General features: G+C 40.8%; 3 protein-coding genes across 6 annotated transcripts in view; 2 read left to right on the top strand and 1 right to left on the bottom strand.

Moving 5' to 3' along the window:
- The window catches only part of COQ10B (coenzyme Q10B), a 37,365-nt gene extending 27,222 nt beyond the window's left edge, over positions 1 to 10,143 (top strand). For both annotated transcript variants that reach the window (XM_059168504.1, XM_059168502.1), the window contains one exon: positions 9,865 to 10,143. In XM_059168504.1, the coding sequence (XP_059024487.1) occupies positions 9,865 to 10,143 (279 nt within the window). The remainder of the gene's footprint in view (positions 1 to 9,864) is intronic.
- Positions 349 to 10,855, bottom strand: HSPD1 (heat shock protein family D (Hsp60) member 1). The gene is made up of 12 exons (XM_059168500.1): positions 10,700 to 10,855; positions 9,623 to 9,798; positions 8,153 to 8,405; positions 6,403 to 6,485; positions 5,700 to 5,795; positions 5,025 to 5,118; positions 4,592 to 4,760; positions 2,912 to 3,011; positions 2,105 to 2,350; positions 1,547 to 1,721; positions 1,068 to 1,246; positions 349 to 974 (listed from the first exon to the last, which is right to left on the bottom strand). Exons 2-12 carry the CDS (start codon positions 9,794 to 9,796, stop codon positions 822 to 824), a joined length of 1,722 nt encoding a protein of 573 aa, XP_059024483.1. The 5' UTR covers positions 9,797 to 9,798; positions 10,700 to 10,855; the 3' UTR covers positions 349 to 821.
- Positions 10,856 to 11,206: 351 nt separating this feature from the next.
- Positions 11,207 to 18,899, top strand: part of HSPE1 (heat shock protein family E (Hsp10) member 1) — a 43,186-nt gene continuing 35,493 nt past the window's right edge. Inside the window, exons 1-5 of one of the 3 annotated variants that reach the window (XM_059168507.1) lie at positions 11,254 to 11,358; positions 11,512 to 11,610; positions 11,956 to 12,120; positions 13,233 to 13,322; positions 13,565 to 13,819. In XM_059168507.1, the coding sequence (XP_059024490.1) occupies positions 11,356 to 11,358; positions 11,512 to 11,610; positions 11,956 to 12,120; positions 13,233 to 13,322; positions 13,565 to 13,615 (408 nt within the window). In that variant the 5' untranslated portion in view covers positions 11,254 to 11,355 and the 3' untranslated portion in view covers positions 13,616 to 13,819. Of the gene's footprint in view, positions 11,359 to 11,511; positions 11,611 to 11,955; positions 12,121 to 13,232; positions 13,323 to 13,564; positions 13,820 to 18,899 lie in introns of those variants that run through there. The other 2 variants (XM_059168508.1, XM_059168509.1) reach the window with 2 other exon arrangements.

Here is an 18,899-nt window from a genome sequence, read left to right as displayed (position 1 = left end):
ACTCACAAACCCAAGATGGAGAGTTCTATGTTCTTCCGACTGAGCCAGCCAGGTGCCCCAGGAATCTATTTCTTATTATGCCATGGCTTTGATGTACCTTTTTACCTCCACAAGAAATGACAAATCGCCCCTTTATGACGAGACCTCAACATAAAATACTGTCTCCACAGGAATGAGTTGTCACCTTTAAAATCTTCTGTTATCTTTGTGGTAATGTAACTGTCTTTAGCAAAGAAATAGCAGAACTCTACAGGCGGAACACTTTTTTACACGCTTGTACCAAAACCTACCCCTCCTCTATTGGCTTTCATTTCTCTGAACTTCTACATCATGGAAAAGCTAACACAATTAACTTTAAACAAATTTTTATTACACAAAGGTTGTCACATAATTGGATATTTCTCTACTTTGTACACAATTATTCTTACTCTCCACAGAAAGGCTGCTTAACTTTTCATCTGGTGATGGCAAACACTAAAATCCTGATTTTAACAGAATAGTAGTAAAAATGCCTCAGTGATTTAAGTTGAAAGCAGTACATTGGTACATGGCTCTTGCACTCAGTTATCAGGAATGTACAAATGTCTTTTTATTCAAAAATACAAAATAAATTATCTGTAGGCATGGACAATGACAACAGTAAACCATTATATGTTGTCAACTGAAACCAGTAACTGATGGTTATAGTGATTTTCTTAAACATCAGCCAGCCTTTTCTTCAGTCGTTTCCTTCAACTGACTTCTCTGAAGTTATGGGTGAGGAGCACAGCGTGGGCTTCCTCTCACAGTTCATTCATAATGATAAAGCACTATCCTAGGACTCAGAACATGCCGCCTCCCATACCCCCTCCCATTCCGCCCATTCCGCCCATCGCTGGGTCCTTCTCTTCTTTAGGAATTTCGGTGACTACAACTTCTGCTGTAGTTAACAGAGAGGCCACTCCAGCAGCATCCAATAAAGCAGTTCTTACAACCTAAGAAAAAAGTTTGATAAAATAATTACCTTTTTTTCTTAGTAAAAAATGAACAAGACTTCTTGAATTTTTAGAAAATGGTCAACTATTTACCTTTGTTGGATCAATGATTCCTTTTTCCACCATATTCACAAAATCTCCAAGCATAGCATCATAACCAACTTCTGGGGAACTCTGCATAATTTTCTCAACTATCAGTGATCCTTCAACACCTGCATTCTTAGCAATGGTCATTGCAGGAATTTTGAGTGTTCTCTTAATAATTTCTATACCTGAAGATCAACAAATTTTAGCAAATTTAGTTTCATTCTTTTGTAAAAATTACAACACAATTCTATTTGTGAGACTACTGATAAAGGAAAACCCCAACTGGGAAATTTCACAGTTTAAATCATTCCCCTCAAAAGATGTGACGACTGGATCTTTCACATATTATCTGATTATCAGTGCTCTTCTATCTTTGTCATTCGGGAAACTGCTTTGTTATTTATTGTTCTATTTAATGGGCAGCAACAACATTCTACTAGACTAAAGTGAGGCTGCAAATCAACTCATTCGTAAGGCAATTTTACCAATTTTTTGATCTTCGTTAGTTGGAGTTAATGAATCCAAGGCTGGAATGCACCGAAGCAGGGCACAACCCCCTCCTAGAACAATGCCTTCTTCAACGGCAGCTCGTGTAGCATTGAGCGCATCTGTAACTCTATCTTTCTTTTCATTCACTTCAACATCACTCGTCCCACCAACCTAAAGATGAAAAGAATCCCAGTTAGTATGGGCTTCTCCCATTCAAGATGCTAACTGGCAAGTCACTAAACAGCACTCGGTTTATTTTAAAAAGGTATGTAATAAAGGTTGCCTATTTGTTTAAAGACGACTGCATGATTAAACAGCTAATAGGGTGAGTGCAGTGTCCCACATGAGTCCACTACCAAAGTGATCATTAACAGAACACCTTTTCCACAACAATACTTTTCTAAGATTCAATTCTGGTTTTAAGGAAGAAGAGTATATACTATCTCCATTTCCCAAAACATGTTGGTTACAAGGCACTATCAGGGAATACCACAGAAACAAGATGATTCTTGGGCCCAGAACCCAAGAAGCTCATTTACAGCAATCAATCTTACCTTCAACACAGCTACGCCATCTGAGAGTTTTGCCAAACGTTCATTCAGCTTTTCCTTTTCATATTCGCTAGTTGTAATATCTAACTGCTCAATGATTTCTTGAATACGTTTTTCAATTTGAGCCTTGTCACCTTTTCCTTTTAAGAGCATGGCATCATCTTTGGTCACAATGACCTCTCCAACTTTTCCTAAGTCGTGAGGCTGAACATCTTCGAGATTTAGAGTCAATCCTTCTTCCCCAAAAACCTACACAAAAACATTTAAAAATGAATCAGTTGCAGGTTAGTCTTTCATTATACCAGATTTATCAACAATACATCATGCTAGTGTTCTGGTGAGAGAACCATCTTGTAATACTGTATTTTTCTGAAATGTGAGATAAAGACAATTCCTAGTCCAAATAAGCCTTGATCAAGTTTTCACTGTACTTCCACCTCTCACTTAATCCTCAATATAATCAGCTTCATTTGAGAAAGAATAAACTCAAACTTCTCCAAGGTCACTTTTGGTGGAACTGGGTCTAGACCTTAGATCTTAAAATCTTCTAAGTCCTATATCTTTTCTACTGTTTTCTTAAAAACAGAGTGGTCAAACAACTCTATTCTTGGGCAAGACTCATGGCAAGTTAGAGAAGGCACCTTAGTACTCTTTAATCCAACCTTCACCTTGCAGATATCCAAGAGAAACACAAAGTAAATAGTTCAGACAGTAATATCTCCCTGTGGAAAACAATAAACTCTACCTATAAATTTTAGGCCTGGAAGTATAAAACATTCAGTAAACCAAGGTCACATATATTTTACTTACTGCACCACCAGTAGCAATAGCCATGTCTTTAAGCTGGTTCTTTCTATTGTCACCAAAACCTGGAGCTTTGACTGCCACAACCTGAAGACCAACTTTTAGCCTGTTAAAAACAGTTAATAATGAGACTTAAATTTAATAAAAATGTTGGTCTAGGGGCGCCTGGGTGGCTCAGTGGGTTAAAGCCTCTGCCTTCAGCTCAGGTCATGATCCCAGGGTCCTGGGATCGAGCCCCACATCGGGCTCTCTGCTCGGCAGGGAGCCTGCTTCTCCCCCTCCCCTCTCTCTGCCTGCCTCTCTGCCTACTTGTGATCTCTGTCTGTCAAATAAATAAATAAAAATCTTTAAAAAAAAAAAAAATAAAAAAAAAATAAAAATGTTGGTCTAGTTCTTAAGTTTTAAATACTACAATTACTTAGAAAACCACATTTAAAAAAAAGATTTTATTCATTTACTGAGAGAGAGAGAGCGCGCATGAAGTTGGGGGGACACAGAGGGAGAGGGAAAAGCAGGCTCCCTGCTGAGCAGGGAGCCCAATGCACGGGTCAATCCCAGGACCCCAGGACTATGATGTGAGCCGAAGGCAGACACATACTGAAGTCAGCCAGGCGCCCCTGGAAACCATGCTTTGCTTTCTAATAACTTTTGGTCACATAAAGCCAAGAAAGAGCAACTTTCCATTCATCCGTATTTGCCAATATCCAGTTACCTTCTTCACAAATTGTCGGTTACGTTCCCGTTAAACAACCCAGGAACAAAAATGTTAATATAAACAAACTTTTAAGTTAAACACAGTGATAACAATTTTAATAGACTGTGAAAATCAGAACAGTTACTAATTACTAAATTTGGGGATCAAATGAGCATTTACCCCTATCCTATGGGTTCTACATAGTATTAAATCAAGTTACTACTGGAATGACTATACTCTTCTGAGCCAGGTAGGCACCCCAATAACACCCTAAAACTCTGTTTACAGCATTACCTACCTGTCTTAAAGTCAGAATTAATACATTACAGGGGCGCCTGGGTGGCTCAATGGGTTAAAGCCTCTGCCTTCTGCTCAGGTCATGATCCCTGGGTGGACCCCCCATCGGGATCTCTGCTCAGCAGGGAGCCTTCCTAACCCCCACCTCTGCCTGCCTCTCTGCCTACTTGTGATCTTTGTCAAATAAATAAAATCTTAAAAAAAAAATACATTACAGATTTTTAAATTAAATGAATAGACCTCAATTTATCTTAGGTTATGTGTCAATTCCTCTATTTGAACATTAATTAAAACCTTAAAAGATTATATAACACAGTGATAATACACTTTGATCTAAAATTTGAAAAATACTTTACTTCCTCCTATGCAAAATTAGAATTGTGAAAATATTTTTCCATAAACAGTCATTTCTTCAAAACAACTGTAAACATTTATAATAAAAATAGAGACATGACATACAAACTTAGACTATTTTATAAAAAACCTGCACAAAATTCTAAGGACTTTCAAACAGACCCATTCAAAAAGAACAAACCATTATAATGGGGTCTAGAGTTCATGAGCCACACCTGTATTACAAACAATGCTAGATACTAACACAAGTGGTTCAATGTGGGGGTACATAATGGAGATTTCAAACATCAAAAAAGTTGCCTTTCACTTGGAAATGTAAACCAAATACCATGGCTTATTACCTATTCAAAACGAGTGTACTCAGAGCTTCTCCATCAACATCTTCAGCAATTATGACCAAGGGCTTACGGTGAGCATTGGCAATTTCAAGAGCAGGTACAATGGACTGGACACTAGAAATTTTCTTTTCACTCAATAGAACATAGGCATCCTGGAATTCACATTTCTGACCTGCAAAAACAAAGAACCTTTCAAACCAACTTAAAAAGCTAACAATATTCTGAAAACAGCTGTAGTTTATTTAAATGAAAATCCTAAAAACCATAGTTTCAGTACATTTCAAGTGACTAATGAATTCATGCTTTTCCTTTCATTTCTTATTTACCGTAACTTTTGGAATACGTATATATTTATTTTCTTATAAGTATGACCTGGTAAATGCTTACAGTCTGACACACACAAGCTATGTTTTTAAAATTTCGTTTACTGACTTACCTTTTGAGGTATTAATAAAGTATGGAGAAATGTAACCTCGATCAAACTTCATGCCTTCAATAATTTCTAATTCATCATTTAGTGTTTTTCCATCCTATAAAAAAATCAATTCATTTTATGAACTTCATAAGGAAGCACAAAAAATTGTAATGATAGGTCAGATTAAGACACCCCATTGATCACAAGCATTAAGTATGCCAATGCCAGGGGCGCCTGGGTGGCTCAGTGGGTTAAGCCGCTGCCTTCGGCTCGGGTCATGATCTCAGGTCCTGGGATCGAGCCCCACATCGGGCTCTCTGCTCTGCTTCCTCCTCTCTGCCTGCCTCCCTGCCTACTTGTGATCTCTGTCTGTCAAATAAATAAATAAATTCTTTATTAAAAAAAAAAAAAGTATGCCAATGCCATACAGCATCAACTCCAATTCTTCAAAAATTTTCAAAATGCGTATTTGAATTTTTACATCTAGAAGACAGTATCATTTAAGTTAGAACAAATTCATTCCTGATAGCAAAGGCTAAAAATTCATATAGAACTCAGTAACTACTCTAATGTACATAAATGCTAACACTATGTATAAAGGACTCAAATATATGAAACACATAGTTTCAATTTTTGTATTTGAAAACTGTTTTGATCGTAAGACAATCTTTCCAAGCTATCATTAAAAACACTTGCCTTTACTGTGATGACACCCTTTCTTCCAACCTTTTTCATTGCATCGGAAATGATGTTGCCAATTTCTTTGTCTCCATTTGCAGAAATGGTAGCAACCTAAAACAATCAAGTTACTCTTCCAAGTTAAAAAGGTTAAGGCCAGCATCCTCAATCAGCTCCCCTCCCTTTCCTAGTAACTTCCAAAGCGATGCGGTGCGGCATGGGGCAGGGAGGAAAGTATGGTCAACGATGATCCGGTCTAATAGCTCTAACCAAGCCTTGATGATCCGGTCTAATAGCTCTAACCAAGCCTTGATGATCCGGTCTAATAGCTCTAACCAAGCCTTGATCCGGTTTTCAATTATTTTTAAATTCATCACTTGGCTACACTGTTGTTAAAAGGTATGAAATAAACATACAACTATTCTTTTTATAAAAGGCAGGCTTCCCCCACCCCCGAAAAAGTGGCAAAATTCTAACATGACAAAAAATTATGCACTTTTTGACAACTGGCCAAAGAATATTTTCCATAGAAACGAGTTTTACTCACAGCCATGTGGAACTAAAGTGGCAGCCCACTGAGACTCTAGTAATGGTCACTGAATTATTTTCAAATGTTCTGTAGCAGTTAAGAAATGCTTTCAAGGTTAGTGACTGGTTGGTACCATTATTCTGACACTGATACAGGATTATGAAATTATCATAAAATATGAAAAATCCTTACCTGAGCAATTTCTTCAGGGGTTGTCACGGGTTTAGACTGCTTCTTAAGTTCAGCAATTACGGCATCAACAGCTAACATCACACCTGATTCAAGAATAAATGCCATTATAATACTTACTTTCTAATGTAAAAATTTCAATTCATGTTAAACGTTTTAATGTGTTAATAGCCTATACAAAGCTTCTGTGCCAGCACTTTTCCTCATGGCATGCACTGAAACAGGAACCTTCATAGATCAATACAAACTCACAGGCCAAAATTATTTTGAAAACTGAACTAAGGAAAAAGAACAGTGTGTAATTTCAAGAATCTCATCATTTAACTCATTCTGTGTAAACTATTCCCAATCCAATCATGTTGTATGTTTGCAACAGGGTCACCCAACACTTCTCTCAATTTAATGACAGTTATACCCCTACAGGTTTTTTTAATTACCTGAAATGCCCTCATTTAATATCTAATTATAAGCAGTGTATTTGTTTCAGCAGTAAACAGCATCACAACATGGATTTAAGGGAACCCAATTTTGTTCAGCTGGGGTTAGTGCTAGCTCTTTCTTCTTTGAGAAATGTTAACTTCAAAAAAATCCAAAGAAAGGCGTCTAGTAACAATCATTTTCTTGGAGAAGTAATCTTAATAACCTCAGTTAATACCTGTCCGTTATTTACAATCAGACTTGGAGAGAAAGGGAGAGAGCGCAGGGTGGGGAGGGGTCGGGGGCAGATGGGAGAAGGAGAGCAAGAATTTTAAGCAGGCTCAAAGCCCAGCACAGAGCCCAGAGGGGGGCTTGATCTCATGATCCTGAGATCAAGACTTGAGCTGAAATCAAAAGTTGGACACTTAACTGACTGAGCCACCCAGGCACCCCTGAAACTGCTTTAAATGTAACACATTCATTTGGACCTCCAATACAGAAATAAACGGAATGCTGACACATCGGTGTGCTGGGATGCCAATTCTGACAAAACTGTTACTAGCATCCCCTCTTACTCTCAAGTCTTCTTTTGGACAATAATATGCCCTAGAAATAAGTAGCAATTACACTTTCAAGATAGAAAAACCAAGTTCTAATACTCAGCTAGAAAACAGCAGTGACAGGACTATGAAGCTCATGCTGAAGAGCAGATCTATGCCCTAGAAATAAGTAGCAATTACACTTTCAAGATAGAAAAACCAAGTTTTAATACTCAGCTAGAAAACAGCAGTGACAGGACTATGAAGCTCATGTTGAAGAGCAGATCTTTAAATTGTGGCCTAGTTCCCCAAAGCCAGAAATAAGAAACAGAATGAAGACAGTGATGTACCATGTGCTCCTAAGAGGTAAAAACAAGCAAAAAACAAACAAACGAAACACCTGCTTTTACATATATAGTAAAAAAAATTGACATCCTGGATGACTTAGTTTAGCCCTACTTTGTAAAATATCGAAAGTGTATCATCTCTCCCTACACTAATTCCCAAAAGTTTACTATTTTCAAGGTCCACAGTACATGCTGTATCTTCCAATAAACTTTCCTTATGTGCTGCAGAAAGGGGGTTCGCGAGCACAAAACACAGGGGAGAGGACAAGTAATGTCTTAGTCCTGTTTTCCTCCTTAACACCTAGCATAGCACATACCACATAAACCAAGAATCCAGTCACTATTTGCTTTAGGAAAACTCAGATTTTTATTTTTTGAGAGAGGAGAAACAAGAATCAACTTTTTAAGATACTTCAAAACACTCTGGTGACCATGAAAAGACTTTCCTACCTCTCCTGATTTCCACAGGATTAGCACCTTTGCTAATCTTCTCGAAGCCTTCCTTGGCAATAGAGCGTGCCAAGACTGTAGCAGTAGTGGTGCCGTCCCCAGCCTCTTCATTTGTGTTATTGGCGACATCTTGAACAAGTTTAGCGCCAATATTTTTGTATTTATCTTTTAAGTCAATTGACTTTGCTACGGTCACACCATCTTTTGTTACTTTGGGACTTCCCCAACTCTGTTCAATAATCACGGTTCTTCCCTATAATTAGAGAACAACAAAAAATGTGACAGAACACATACTTTAAGTGCTATTTGGCTGAAAACACAACAAAAGCAGTTTTTGAATAATAGGATAATTACTTCAACACAAATTGTCACTTTTATCAGATCTGCAGCATCAGTCTCAAAAGCAAATTCAGACAAAATGCTTACAGACAAAATGACCCTTCTGTTGCTAAGCGTTTACTGCATGACATTTTATGAAAGATAAAAATCCTAGAAACTAAGAGATGTCATCTATTAAAGACAACACCAACACCCCTCCAACCCAAACAAGATATACCAAAACAACCTAGTAGGTTATAATGAAATTTGAGAAATTCTTCACATAATTTATTGTTAAGTTTTGTCCACTGCCTGCTACCTTTGATAGTAATGTGAAAATTTACTTTAAAACTGGCTTTAAAATACTAACAGTAAGCGAAGTGTAAGTCACTCTTCCACGGAGGGCTGCTTCCATGTTAAATCTCCGTTATGGTGCAAACAGCATTGGCAGCTTCTGTATTTGAACCAAAGCTGCTACTTGTGAGGCATGCCATATTTTTATATACATTTTATATATACTATATATATATAAAACACTTTGATATTGGAGCTGTCAATCTGAAATCCATCATCACTTTACTTGTGCACCACCCTCAAAGGCCTTCTCAAATTATTTGTTACCCCTCACTCACTAACCTCTCCGTGTTAAATATGAGACTTAAAATAGTAAATGTGCTTTGGAACAGAAATTTTTAAATGTGCTTTGGAATAGAATGGACAACAGAAAAACATTAAGTAAAACTAGCACCTACAAGCACATACTTGAAGTACGACAGGAGATAAAATACATACTTCCGTCAATGGTATGAACTACTGGGAAAAAAATCTAAAACTTGGAAGGTAGACTTCATCTCGCTTGCCTATTTGCCAATCCTCTTTCATCTATGAGTTACTACTCAGTTACATCATACATTATAGGAAAGAAAGTTCCGCAAATTTTAAAGAAACAGTTTAAGTTTTAAGACCACTGTATCTAAGTAAAAGAAAAAGTTTAAGCAGTAACTGGGAACTCTTATGCGTATATTGGGGTTTCTCAACAGTGGATACGGAAGTACTTACTATTCAATAGCTTGGTGTGATTATCTGATACCATTAAAATATTACTCCTTAACTCAATACTATAAATTACAACAGAATAAAAAACATCAATACCTTTGGCCCCATTGTAACGGCTACAGCGTCGGCTAAAAGGTCTACACCTTGAAGCATTAAGGCTCGGGCATCTGCACCAAATTTTACATCTTTGGCATAGGCCCGAGTGAGATGAGGAGCCAGTGCTCTGGACACTGGCCTAATTTGGCGAAGGACTGCGGGTAATCGAAGCATTTCTGTGGAAGGGGGAAACAATCAGATTAGCAGTACATCAATACTAGCAGTACCTCTGTGTATTACAGCAAACATGGCATCTATACGCCACAACAGAACAAGAAACGTTAGAAGTTGGATTGACCTCTGCCAATCACTGCTCCCGGGCCACGGAAACTAGGTTCAGAACACCCAACTACCTGCGTAAGTCCCCACGTGAGGCCGTCCCCGCGCCTACCCTAGAGCACCACCAGCACAAAGCACACCATCGCATTGCCCAAGGCCACCTACCCCGGCCGCTACAAACGAGTTACTCTTTCAGCGCTAAAATAGCCTTGAGAGCAAATCCACTCCAAATGTCCTCCTGAAAAACCAAGTCTGCAGCAAAGGGGTGGGCTACCAACTAGAGCGACCAAGGGAGAAAAAACGTTCCTGACGGTGCAAAAATCTGCTTAGCGAGATGTATCTTCATGTATCTACTCAGGTTACTGTATCAGAGCAGCCCGCAGGGCCGCGATGCTGGGGGCTCCGGCCCGGCCCACTCCGCCCGGCCCCACGTGTCTTTCCTTTAGGACGCCCTCAGCAAGGTCAAGAGTGGAGAGCTGTCCGGGGGGCCAAAGGCGGCTGCGACCACCCTCCCCGGCGCCCTGCAGTCGACCAGGACAGGGTTGCCACGGAAAGCCCACGGGAATACACTCCCCCGACTGCACACGGAGTCCCGGGCAAGCCCTTCCTCCTGCGCCCTGCCCCGGCGAGCAATCCACGCCGCACGTGATGGGCACCGACATGGACCCGTGAGGCCTGGCCCGGCGCTCCGGGCCTGCGGCGCCGGGGAAAAGCCCTGGCTCTCGCCCGCCGACCCAGTCAGCGGGGGACCACAGCGGGGGAGAGGGCCGGCTCGGGGGGCGCGGGCCGGCCGTGTACCTGCGGGGCAGCGGCGGAGCGTGCGCACGGTGAGGCAGGCCGTCGGAGACGAGTGAGGGACAGAGTGCACCGCGCGCACGGCAAAGAGCCCGTGTCCCCTCCCTCCGCCGCTTTTCCCCCCGCCCCGCCGCACCGCGTGTGCGGGCGGCTCCCACCCCTTCCCGTCGGCCGGGGCCCCGCAATCGGCACGGGCCACGCGCTAGCTCCGCCCCCGCCTACCCGAGCAGCGCCGGGCCCGCGGGCGCAGCCTGCTCCGGCCGGCTTAGGCTAGTTCCCGGGCCGCACTCGGTTCCAGAACTTTCCGGGAAGCGCGGCGCGCTCTGTGGGTCAAGGTTCAAGGCGCGTCATTTCCGGGAGAGGGGCGAGGAGCTAGTACTTTCACCTCGGCAGGCGGCCTAGAAAAGCCTAGAAAGAACTCCTCTGTTCTTCCGCTTCCCCGTCCTCGCGTCAGTGGCCGGCGCGCAGACCTGGGGACGAATCGCCGCGCGCGCTGGAGCGGCCGCCCTCTTCTGCGGGGAGGAGCGGGGGGCGGGAGCGAGCGCGCGTGCGCGCTGCGCGGCCTTTTCTCACGTTCACGTGGGCGCCGGGTCGGACTGCGCGTCTCCTTGCAGCGGCGGCAGCTCTAGAGCGGAGTACGGACTGCGGCGGCCGGAGTCATGGTGAGTCCCGGGTGGGCTGGAGCCCGGGGAGAGGCGCAGAGATGGCCCGACGTTTCTGTTTGGGCGTAGCGGGAGGGGTGCGGGTCCCTGAGTGACCCGCGCCTGCAGGAACCCTGGAGAGGCCGGGGCCCACCGACCCTTCTCTCCGCCAAGGGCTCTGCACGCGTGTCCCCGGCCCGCCTGGGGGCCTGGGGGCGGGGACCCGAACGCACGCGCCGCGGGACACACGAGTCTCCTGCGAGGCCTTTGTGGGTATGTAATACCTTGAAAAGCGCGGCTTCAGGCGCAGGGGTTGACTATTTTTGTTGAACTTTCCCAGGGAAATCTGAGGAAGGAAAAATACTTGACCTTGAAATAAACTAAGGTTGCCCGTAACGCTCGTTTGATTGCTGACCAGAAGAGCAACAATGACCCCTAACATACGGAATGGGAAATTAAACGCAGAATGCAGAACAAAATATTCAGATGGTTTTCTTGCACGAATAATCTGAGTTTTGGCGTTGATTTGGAAAGCCACACGTGCTTTTTGATGTGTGACGGTTAGAAGGTAAACATGTAACTGCTTTTATTTCAGATTTAACATTTCTCTTTCTACAGGCAGGACAGGCGTTTAGAAAGTTTCTTCCCCTCTTTGACCGAGTTTTAGTTGAAAGGAGTGCAGCTGAAACTGTAACCAAAGGCGGAATCATGCTTCCAGAAAAATCTCAAGGAAAAGTGTTGCAAGCAACAGTAGTAGCTGTTGGATCCGGCTCTAAAGGAAAGGTAAATGGGGCTAACGTGGAACTATTTTTATGTGAGATGGAGGTGAAGAAAGAAATCCTTGGTGATTATTAAAAGTAGTCTGTTAAAATAAATTCTTTTTAAAAAAATAAAAAACTAGTCTTTTAAACAGCTTTATGTTATTTTCAGGATCATTCTATAATCCAGGCGCGTCTCCTCTCCCTCTTAAAGGAAAATGACTTTCGAATGAAGTTGCTTATTTTGTGTGGTGGAGAGTTGCAGAGTATTAAAAATTAATAACCCTTTGATAGTCTAGTTTGACCAACATTTTCTTCAAATTCTAAACTTTTGATAAAACAAAAAGTAATACTTAAGGATGATCCATGGGTACTTTTACGAGTTGAGAGGAAATTTAAACTCTAGATCTAATCTCTAACACTATTAATTGCCCTAATCTTTTAACCATTTTTGGCCTTAGTTTATATACTTCTGAACAAGGAACAGATCAGACCTAGTCTTACAGGCATTCTCCTCCAATTAATTGATTAAACCTCAGATGTCAAAGTCAGCCTGAATACCCAATAAGTGCCTTTGGGGTCAAATACATTAATTGCATTGTTACAGTTGCTTGTAAGAAAGTTCTAGCAAGGAGGGAACCTGGAGTCGGGAATAGGAAGGCTCTGAGGAGGGGGCACTATGCTGCAGTCTCCTTAAATCTGCACTTTGACCTAAAGGAGATGGAATCATGGTAGAAGTATATGTTCCAAATTCTGGAAATACCTGTTGGATTTGTATGTAATAGAAGAAGTTAAACATGACCACTGTATCTGGCTTTTAGAACTTATTTATTTCACGTACTCTGGAGGTTGTGTTAATATTTAACAATAAAAAGTTAGCTTTAGTTAACGTTGCCATTTTAACTCTGAACTTTACTCTAAAATCAGGTTTTAGTTTAAGCTTCTGTGTGTGCATTTTTAAAGTGTAATTCTGCAGTGATATTTTTGAGCGAAGAACTGTGATTATATTGTAAATCATATCATTTGGTCCCAAATCTTTTTTTAACAGTTGATTTGAATAAGCATATTTAGTTAATAAAAGGTATAAATCTTCGCAAATTAGATGTTTTACTGATAAATATCCTTTTTTTTTTTAAGGGTGGAGAGATTCAACCAGTTAGTGTGAAAGTTGGAGATAAAGTTCTTCTCCCAGAATATGGAGGCACCAAAGTAGTTCTAGATGACAAGGTGTGTAAATTTATTATTTCTTAAATATTTGTGGGGTGCCTGGATGGCTGGGTTGGTTAAGCAGCTGCTTTGGGCTCGTGTCATGATCCCAGGGGCCTGGGATCGAGTCCCACATCAGGCTCCTTTGTACCTTTTGCGGCTCTTCCTTCTTGTGCTCTTTTTCTGTCAAATAAATAAATACTTGCTTTAAAAGTTAAATATTTGTTATTAGTTTTCTTAACTAATGGTTTCTCTATTTGCAGGATTATTTCTTATTTAGAGATGGTGACATTCTTGGAAAGTATGTGGACTGAAATCATTATTAAAATGGCATGAAGTGAAGCTGCCCATTCCAGTGAAGTTGTGAAATCTTTCATCATGTAAATAATTTTCATGTCTCTTTTATAATAAACTAATAGTATCCAAACTAATAATATCCAGTGTCTCTAAAATTTAGTTTTAGTGTACTGATAAAAACATTAGCAAATAAAAATGGATAAATGAGTGGTTAATCTTTATTTGGTGATTTAAACTGGTTTTAGGGTTCCCCAGTGTTTTTTATTTTATGTTTTTAAGTAACCTGCAGAGAATTCTGGGAAACAGGCTTTCCAGTCTTCACACTGGATTTATTTTAAAGATTTTGATGCTGATACAAAGCCATGGGATTCTACTTAGTTACATTTTTAAAGCAGTACTTATTAAAAAATTATTGCTTTTAACACATAATGTAGTATTTGCCCCAGGGATACAGGTCTGAATCATCAGGCATACAGACTTCACAGTACTCATCATAGCACATACCCTCTCCAATGTCCATAATCCAACCACCCTCTCCCAACCTTTCAAGCCCCACAAAGAAGCAGTATTTTAACTTCATCTATAACAAGCTTACATTGAAGTTCAGTTTTTTATTTATGGAGCTAGGGTTAAATACCTTGTTTTGTAAGTATTTAGAAAAACTTGGTGAGGTTGTCTAGTTTTTTAATACTTGATATTACTACATAATTTACTTTGCAAAAATCCATGGCTGGATTAACAGCTGCCATTGGTTGGATGCCTTTTACGTGCCTGGTGCCGCATGATGGTGATTACAGCCAACACCTCAGGAGCATTTTCTGTCCACTGGCTACTGTTGTGGGTACTTGGTGTGCATGGCTTCTCTTAATCTTTGAACAACCCTCTAGGGTATGGTAGTTCTCTTGCAGATGAGAAAGGTAAAACACTCAAGCAGATTGAGTAATAATCACACACACTCAGGAAGGGGCAAAGCTGGGATTTGGCAGTCTACCTCCAGATACTCCTGTCCAAAACCTCATCTGTCAGAGAATTTTAAGCACCCAATAGACATTTCAATCATGGTTGATAACCACTGAGATCAGGTGTGGGCAGCACCTGAGTGGTAATAATTGGTATCTAGTTTGTAATTTGTTGAATTTAACAAATAGGAATGGAGTTAAACCTGGACAACTACCTTAACTTAGCTATAGCAGCTAGGGGGAGAATTTGAACCCAAACAGTCCTATAGACTTAATTATAAACCCCTAGACTTTGCCTTTCAGACCAGCTATTCTTGGTCAAATTTTCCAATTTTGGTTACCTAAAAATGAGCCTGATCATGTCTTTTAGAGTGTGACCTGTATTTGTCTTGTGGAATTGAAATCTAAGTGAAATTGTTAATGGTTGGGCACCTGGGTGGTTCTGTCTAAGCGTCTGAGCCCTTGGCTCAGGTCATTGATCCCAGGGTCTTGGGATTGAGCCCCCACATCAGGCTCCCTGTTCAACAAGGAGGCTGCTTCTCCCTCTCCTGCTGCTCCCCCTGCTTGTGCTCTCTCAAATGATTTTTTTTTTTTTAAGATTTTATTTATTTATTTATTTGACAGAGATCACAAGTAGGCAGAGAGGGAGGCAGAGAGAGAGGAGGAAGGGAAGCAGGCTCCCTGCCAAGCAGAGAGCCCGATGTGGGACTTGATCCCAGGACCCTGAGATCATGACCTGAGCCGAATGCAGTGGCTTAACCCACTGAGCCACCCAGGGGCCCTCAAATGATATCTCTTTAAAAAAAATTGTAAATTGCACAGAGTAAGTCTCCACTTTTGGTCATGTCCATATCAGTAAAGTATGTGTATCTGCATTAATGTATGTGTTAGTGCCATTTGGCATACTAAAGCTTAATCTTTGTCATCCTCAGTTACGAGAATTCTGATGAAAAGCTCGATTTACAGCACTCTAGTGGGTCATCAGTTGCCTGTTGTCCCTGAAGCACAGCTAATCAGCTTTGCTCTTTACAACCTTGTCAAGCATGGATTTCCCTGTTTTACCAATGAGAAGACTGAGTACAGATGAGGAAACTTCTTCAAGGCTCTGTGGCTGGTAAATTGTAGTTAGGCAACCAGTGCAGAGGCCATGTTCCCCAATTTTTGTTTTTCAAACACCCAAGCAAATGAGTTTTGAGATCTTAGGCAATAGTTTCCAAACTTTGGTGTATCCTTGGTATATTTAAAATTTCAGGACTCCATTTATAATCTAAATTAGAAGGATGGGGGAACTTTTTTTTTTTGTACCATAGAAGTAGTCCCATAATGCTTGCCTAGAAAAATTGCTAAAGAAGTAATTTTAGAGTCACCTGGGTGGCTCAGTTGGTTAAGCATCTGCCTTTGGCTCAGGTCACGATCGTGGGGTCCTGGGATTGAGTCCCACATTGTGCTGCTTGCTCAGCAGGGAGCCTGCTTCTCCCTCTCCCTGCTTGTTAGGCTCACACTCTTGCTCTCTCACTGACAAATAAAATCTTAAAATAATTTTAGATTAGGAGATTATATTGGGAATGAGTAAGGAAAAGAATTTTGGCATGAGAAACGTAGACCAATACTCAGGGTGGTGAGGGTATGCAACCACAATTTTCACAACACTATGCTGTCCTTTATCTTTTTGGTCAACAGAAAAATAACGGAGGGAAAATTCCGACTGGAATTTTTGTGATTATACTACCATTTTTGAGCATTTGCCGTGCACTGGTCTAGGCATTTAATATATAACCTTGTTTAATTACATGTAATCATAGCAATTCTGGGAGGCAGATAGTCCTTGCCTTGTAGGTGAATAACTTGCTCAAGGTGACACCACTTTTAAGTTATAATTTGGGATTGAACTCAGGTTTGTCTGACTTAAAGTGTGCCTTAAGGGGTGTGTGGGTGGCTCAGTTAAGTGTCCACCTCCTGATGTGGGCTCGAATCATGATCTCAAGGCTGTGTTTGGGCTCCACGCATGGCTTGCAGTCTGAGATTCGCGCTGAACCCCTCTTCCCACCTCAAGTGCGATCTCTTTCTCAATGATTAACATCTTTAAAAAAGTGTGTCGTAAACTACTTGACACCGAAAGTTGGAGAAATTGAGAATAAAATTACCAGGAAGCTATTGTGTTGTCTGAGTATTACTGATAACGTGGCTTTCCCTCTTATTGTCCAGAAAGTATGCTTTACAAAATTTTTTAATCTAAAAAGTTGGCATCATAAGATTTTCATTTTTATTTATTATGATAAAAACATACCATGAGATTTATCCTCTTAACAGATTTTTAAGTGTACAATAATGTTGTTCATTATAGGCACAGTGTTGTACAGCACGTCTTTAGAACTTTGCATCTTGCTTATCTGGAACATTATGTCTTGATTAGCAGCTCCCCATTTCCCCCGCTTCCTAGTGCTTGGCAACTACCATTCTACTCTGCTTCTATCAGTGACTATTTTAGATAACTCGTAAGCGGATTATTGCAATATTTATCCTATGTTTGGCTATTTCATTTATAATGTCCTCAAAGTTCATTCACGTCACATATTGCAGTATTTCCTTGTTTAAAGCTGAATGTATATACCACGTTTCTTTTATCCATTCTTCTAGTATGTAGGCATTTAGGTTGTTTCTACATCTTTAGCTTTTGTGAATAGTGCTGCAATTAACATGGAAGGGCTAATACCTTTTAGTGATTCTGATTTCAGTTCTTTTGGATAAATATGCGGAAGTGGGATTGCTTGATAGACCTATGGTAGTTTCTGGGGTGCCTGGGTGGCTCAGTTGATTAAGCAGCTGCATTCAGCTCAGGCTGTGATCCAGGGTCTTGGGATCAAACCCTGCACCAGGCTCTCTGCTTAGTGAAGAGGCTGCCTCTCCCTCTGCCCCTCCCCGCAATAAGATCTTAAAAAGCACTTTGGTGGTCCCATTTTAAATTTTTTAAAAAGATTTTATATATATATATATATTTTTTTTTTAAAGATTATTTATTTGACAGAGATCACAAGTAGGAGAGAGGCAGGCAAAAAGAGAGAGGAGGAAGCAGGCTCCCTGCTGAGCAGAGAGGCCAATTCGGGGCTCAATCCCAGGACCCTGGGAACATGACCTGAGCTAAAGGCAGAGGCTTTAACTCACTGAGCCACCCAGGCGCCCCAAGATTTTATATTTTTTGAGTAATTTCTGCACCCACCACAGGGCTCTAAGTCACAACCCCAAGATCAAGAGTCGCACGCTCCACCGACTGAGCTGGCCAAGTGCCCCTCTGTTCGTGGTTTTTTGAGGAACCTATGTACTGTGTTCCGTAGTGGCTGCACCATTTTGCATTACCACCAACCAATATGGGTCATAAGGTTTTATATATTAGAGATACTAGCTTGTCATATTTGTCCTAATTTGATGTGCATTTTTAATTTTTAGCTAGTCAAATTTCATTTCTAGTGGTTTTTAAAATTTTGAACATGTAAGTAATTAATCCATAATTTATTTACTATATGGTTTATGTGTCTGACTTTTATTTGACCAACAGTTAGCTTGTGTCAACCCTGTTAGATTATCCATTTCACCCACCGTCACTCCCCCACCTTGAAATTTGAGGAATCTCCTTTATTGTACATTAAATTTTTAAATAAGTCTATTTGTGGGTTTTATAGCCTTGTTCCATTGATTTCTCTATTCTACCACATTGTATTCAATATAAATATAAACTTATATGTAAGTTTGATATCTGATAAGGTAAGTCTTCCCATGCACTTACCTATTTGTGAACATTTTTAACCTTGGTAAAGACTATCAGATTGCTCTCCAGAGTGACACCAAGTCATGCCTCTTCCAGCATGTTGTTTTCTCTGCACCCACACCAAAATGGAGTTTTGAACTTTTATTTCTGTGAAGAGTATTTATATAGTTTCCTTTACCCTTATGCATCCTTCTAGAGAAAGCCCAGTCAAATCCAAGCTCGACATGGACAAATCACCTCTTAGTTTAAGAATTAATTGTAAAAGGAGGAGACTAGATATCCCTTAACATTTTGAGTCAGGCCTGTTATTTTGTTTCTTAAACTTTGGTTTTATTTTAAAATGGGTGGGGGGGGGGGCGCCTGGGTGGCTCAGTAGGTTAAGCTTCTGCCTTTGGCTCAGGTCATGATCTCAGAGTCCTGGGATCGAGCCTGGCATGGAGCTCTCTGCTCTGCAGAAAGAGTTCCCCCCTCTTTCTGCCTGCCTCTCTGCCTACTTGTGATCTCTGTCAAATAAATAAATTTTTTAAAAATGGGTAGCATTCACATAGTTAAAAATTCACAAGGATATACACTGTGGCA

This window comes from Mustela lutreola, chromosome 3 (assembly GCF_030435805.1).
Source record: "Mustela lutreola isolate mMusLut2 chromosome 3, mMusLut2.pri, whole genome shotgun sequence".
Classification (NCBI taxonomy): domain Eukaryota; kingdom Metazoa; phylum Chordata; class Mammalia; order Carnivora; family Mustelidae; genus Mustela; species Mustela lutreola.
Note: the sequence above shows the minus strand (reverse complement) of the source record. Positions and strands in the feature narration are given on the sequence as shown.

What these genes read in the sequence shown, in the direction of transcription:
- HSPD1 (XM_059168500.1), bottom strand. Translation starts at nt 9,796, where the DNA reads ATGCTTCGATTACCCGCAGTCCTTCGCCAAATTAGGCCAGTGTCCAGA. An exon ending in CTATTGCTACTGGTGGTGCA is followed by an intron (nt 2,351 to 2,911) that starts GTAAGTAAAATA and finishes GTTTTTGTGTAG; the next exon opens with GTTTTTGGGGAAGAAGGATT. An exon ending in GAATCATTGATCCAACAAAG is followed by an intron (nt 975 to 1,067) that starts GTAAATAGTTGA and finishes CTTTTTTCTTAG; the next exon opens with GTTGTAAGAACTGCTTTATT.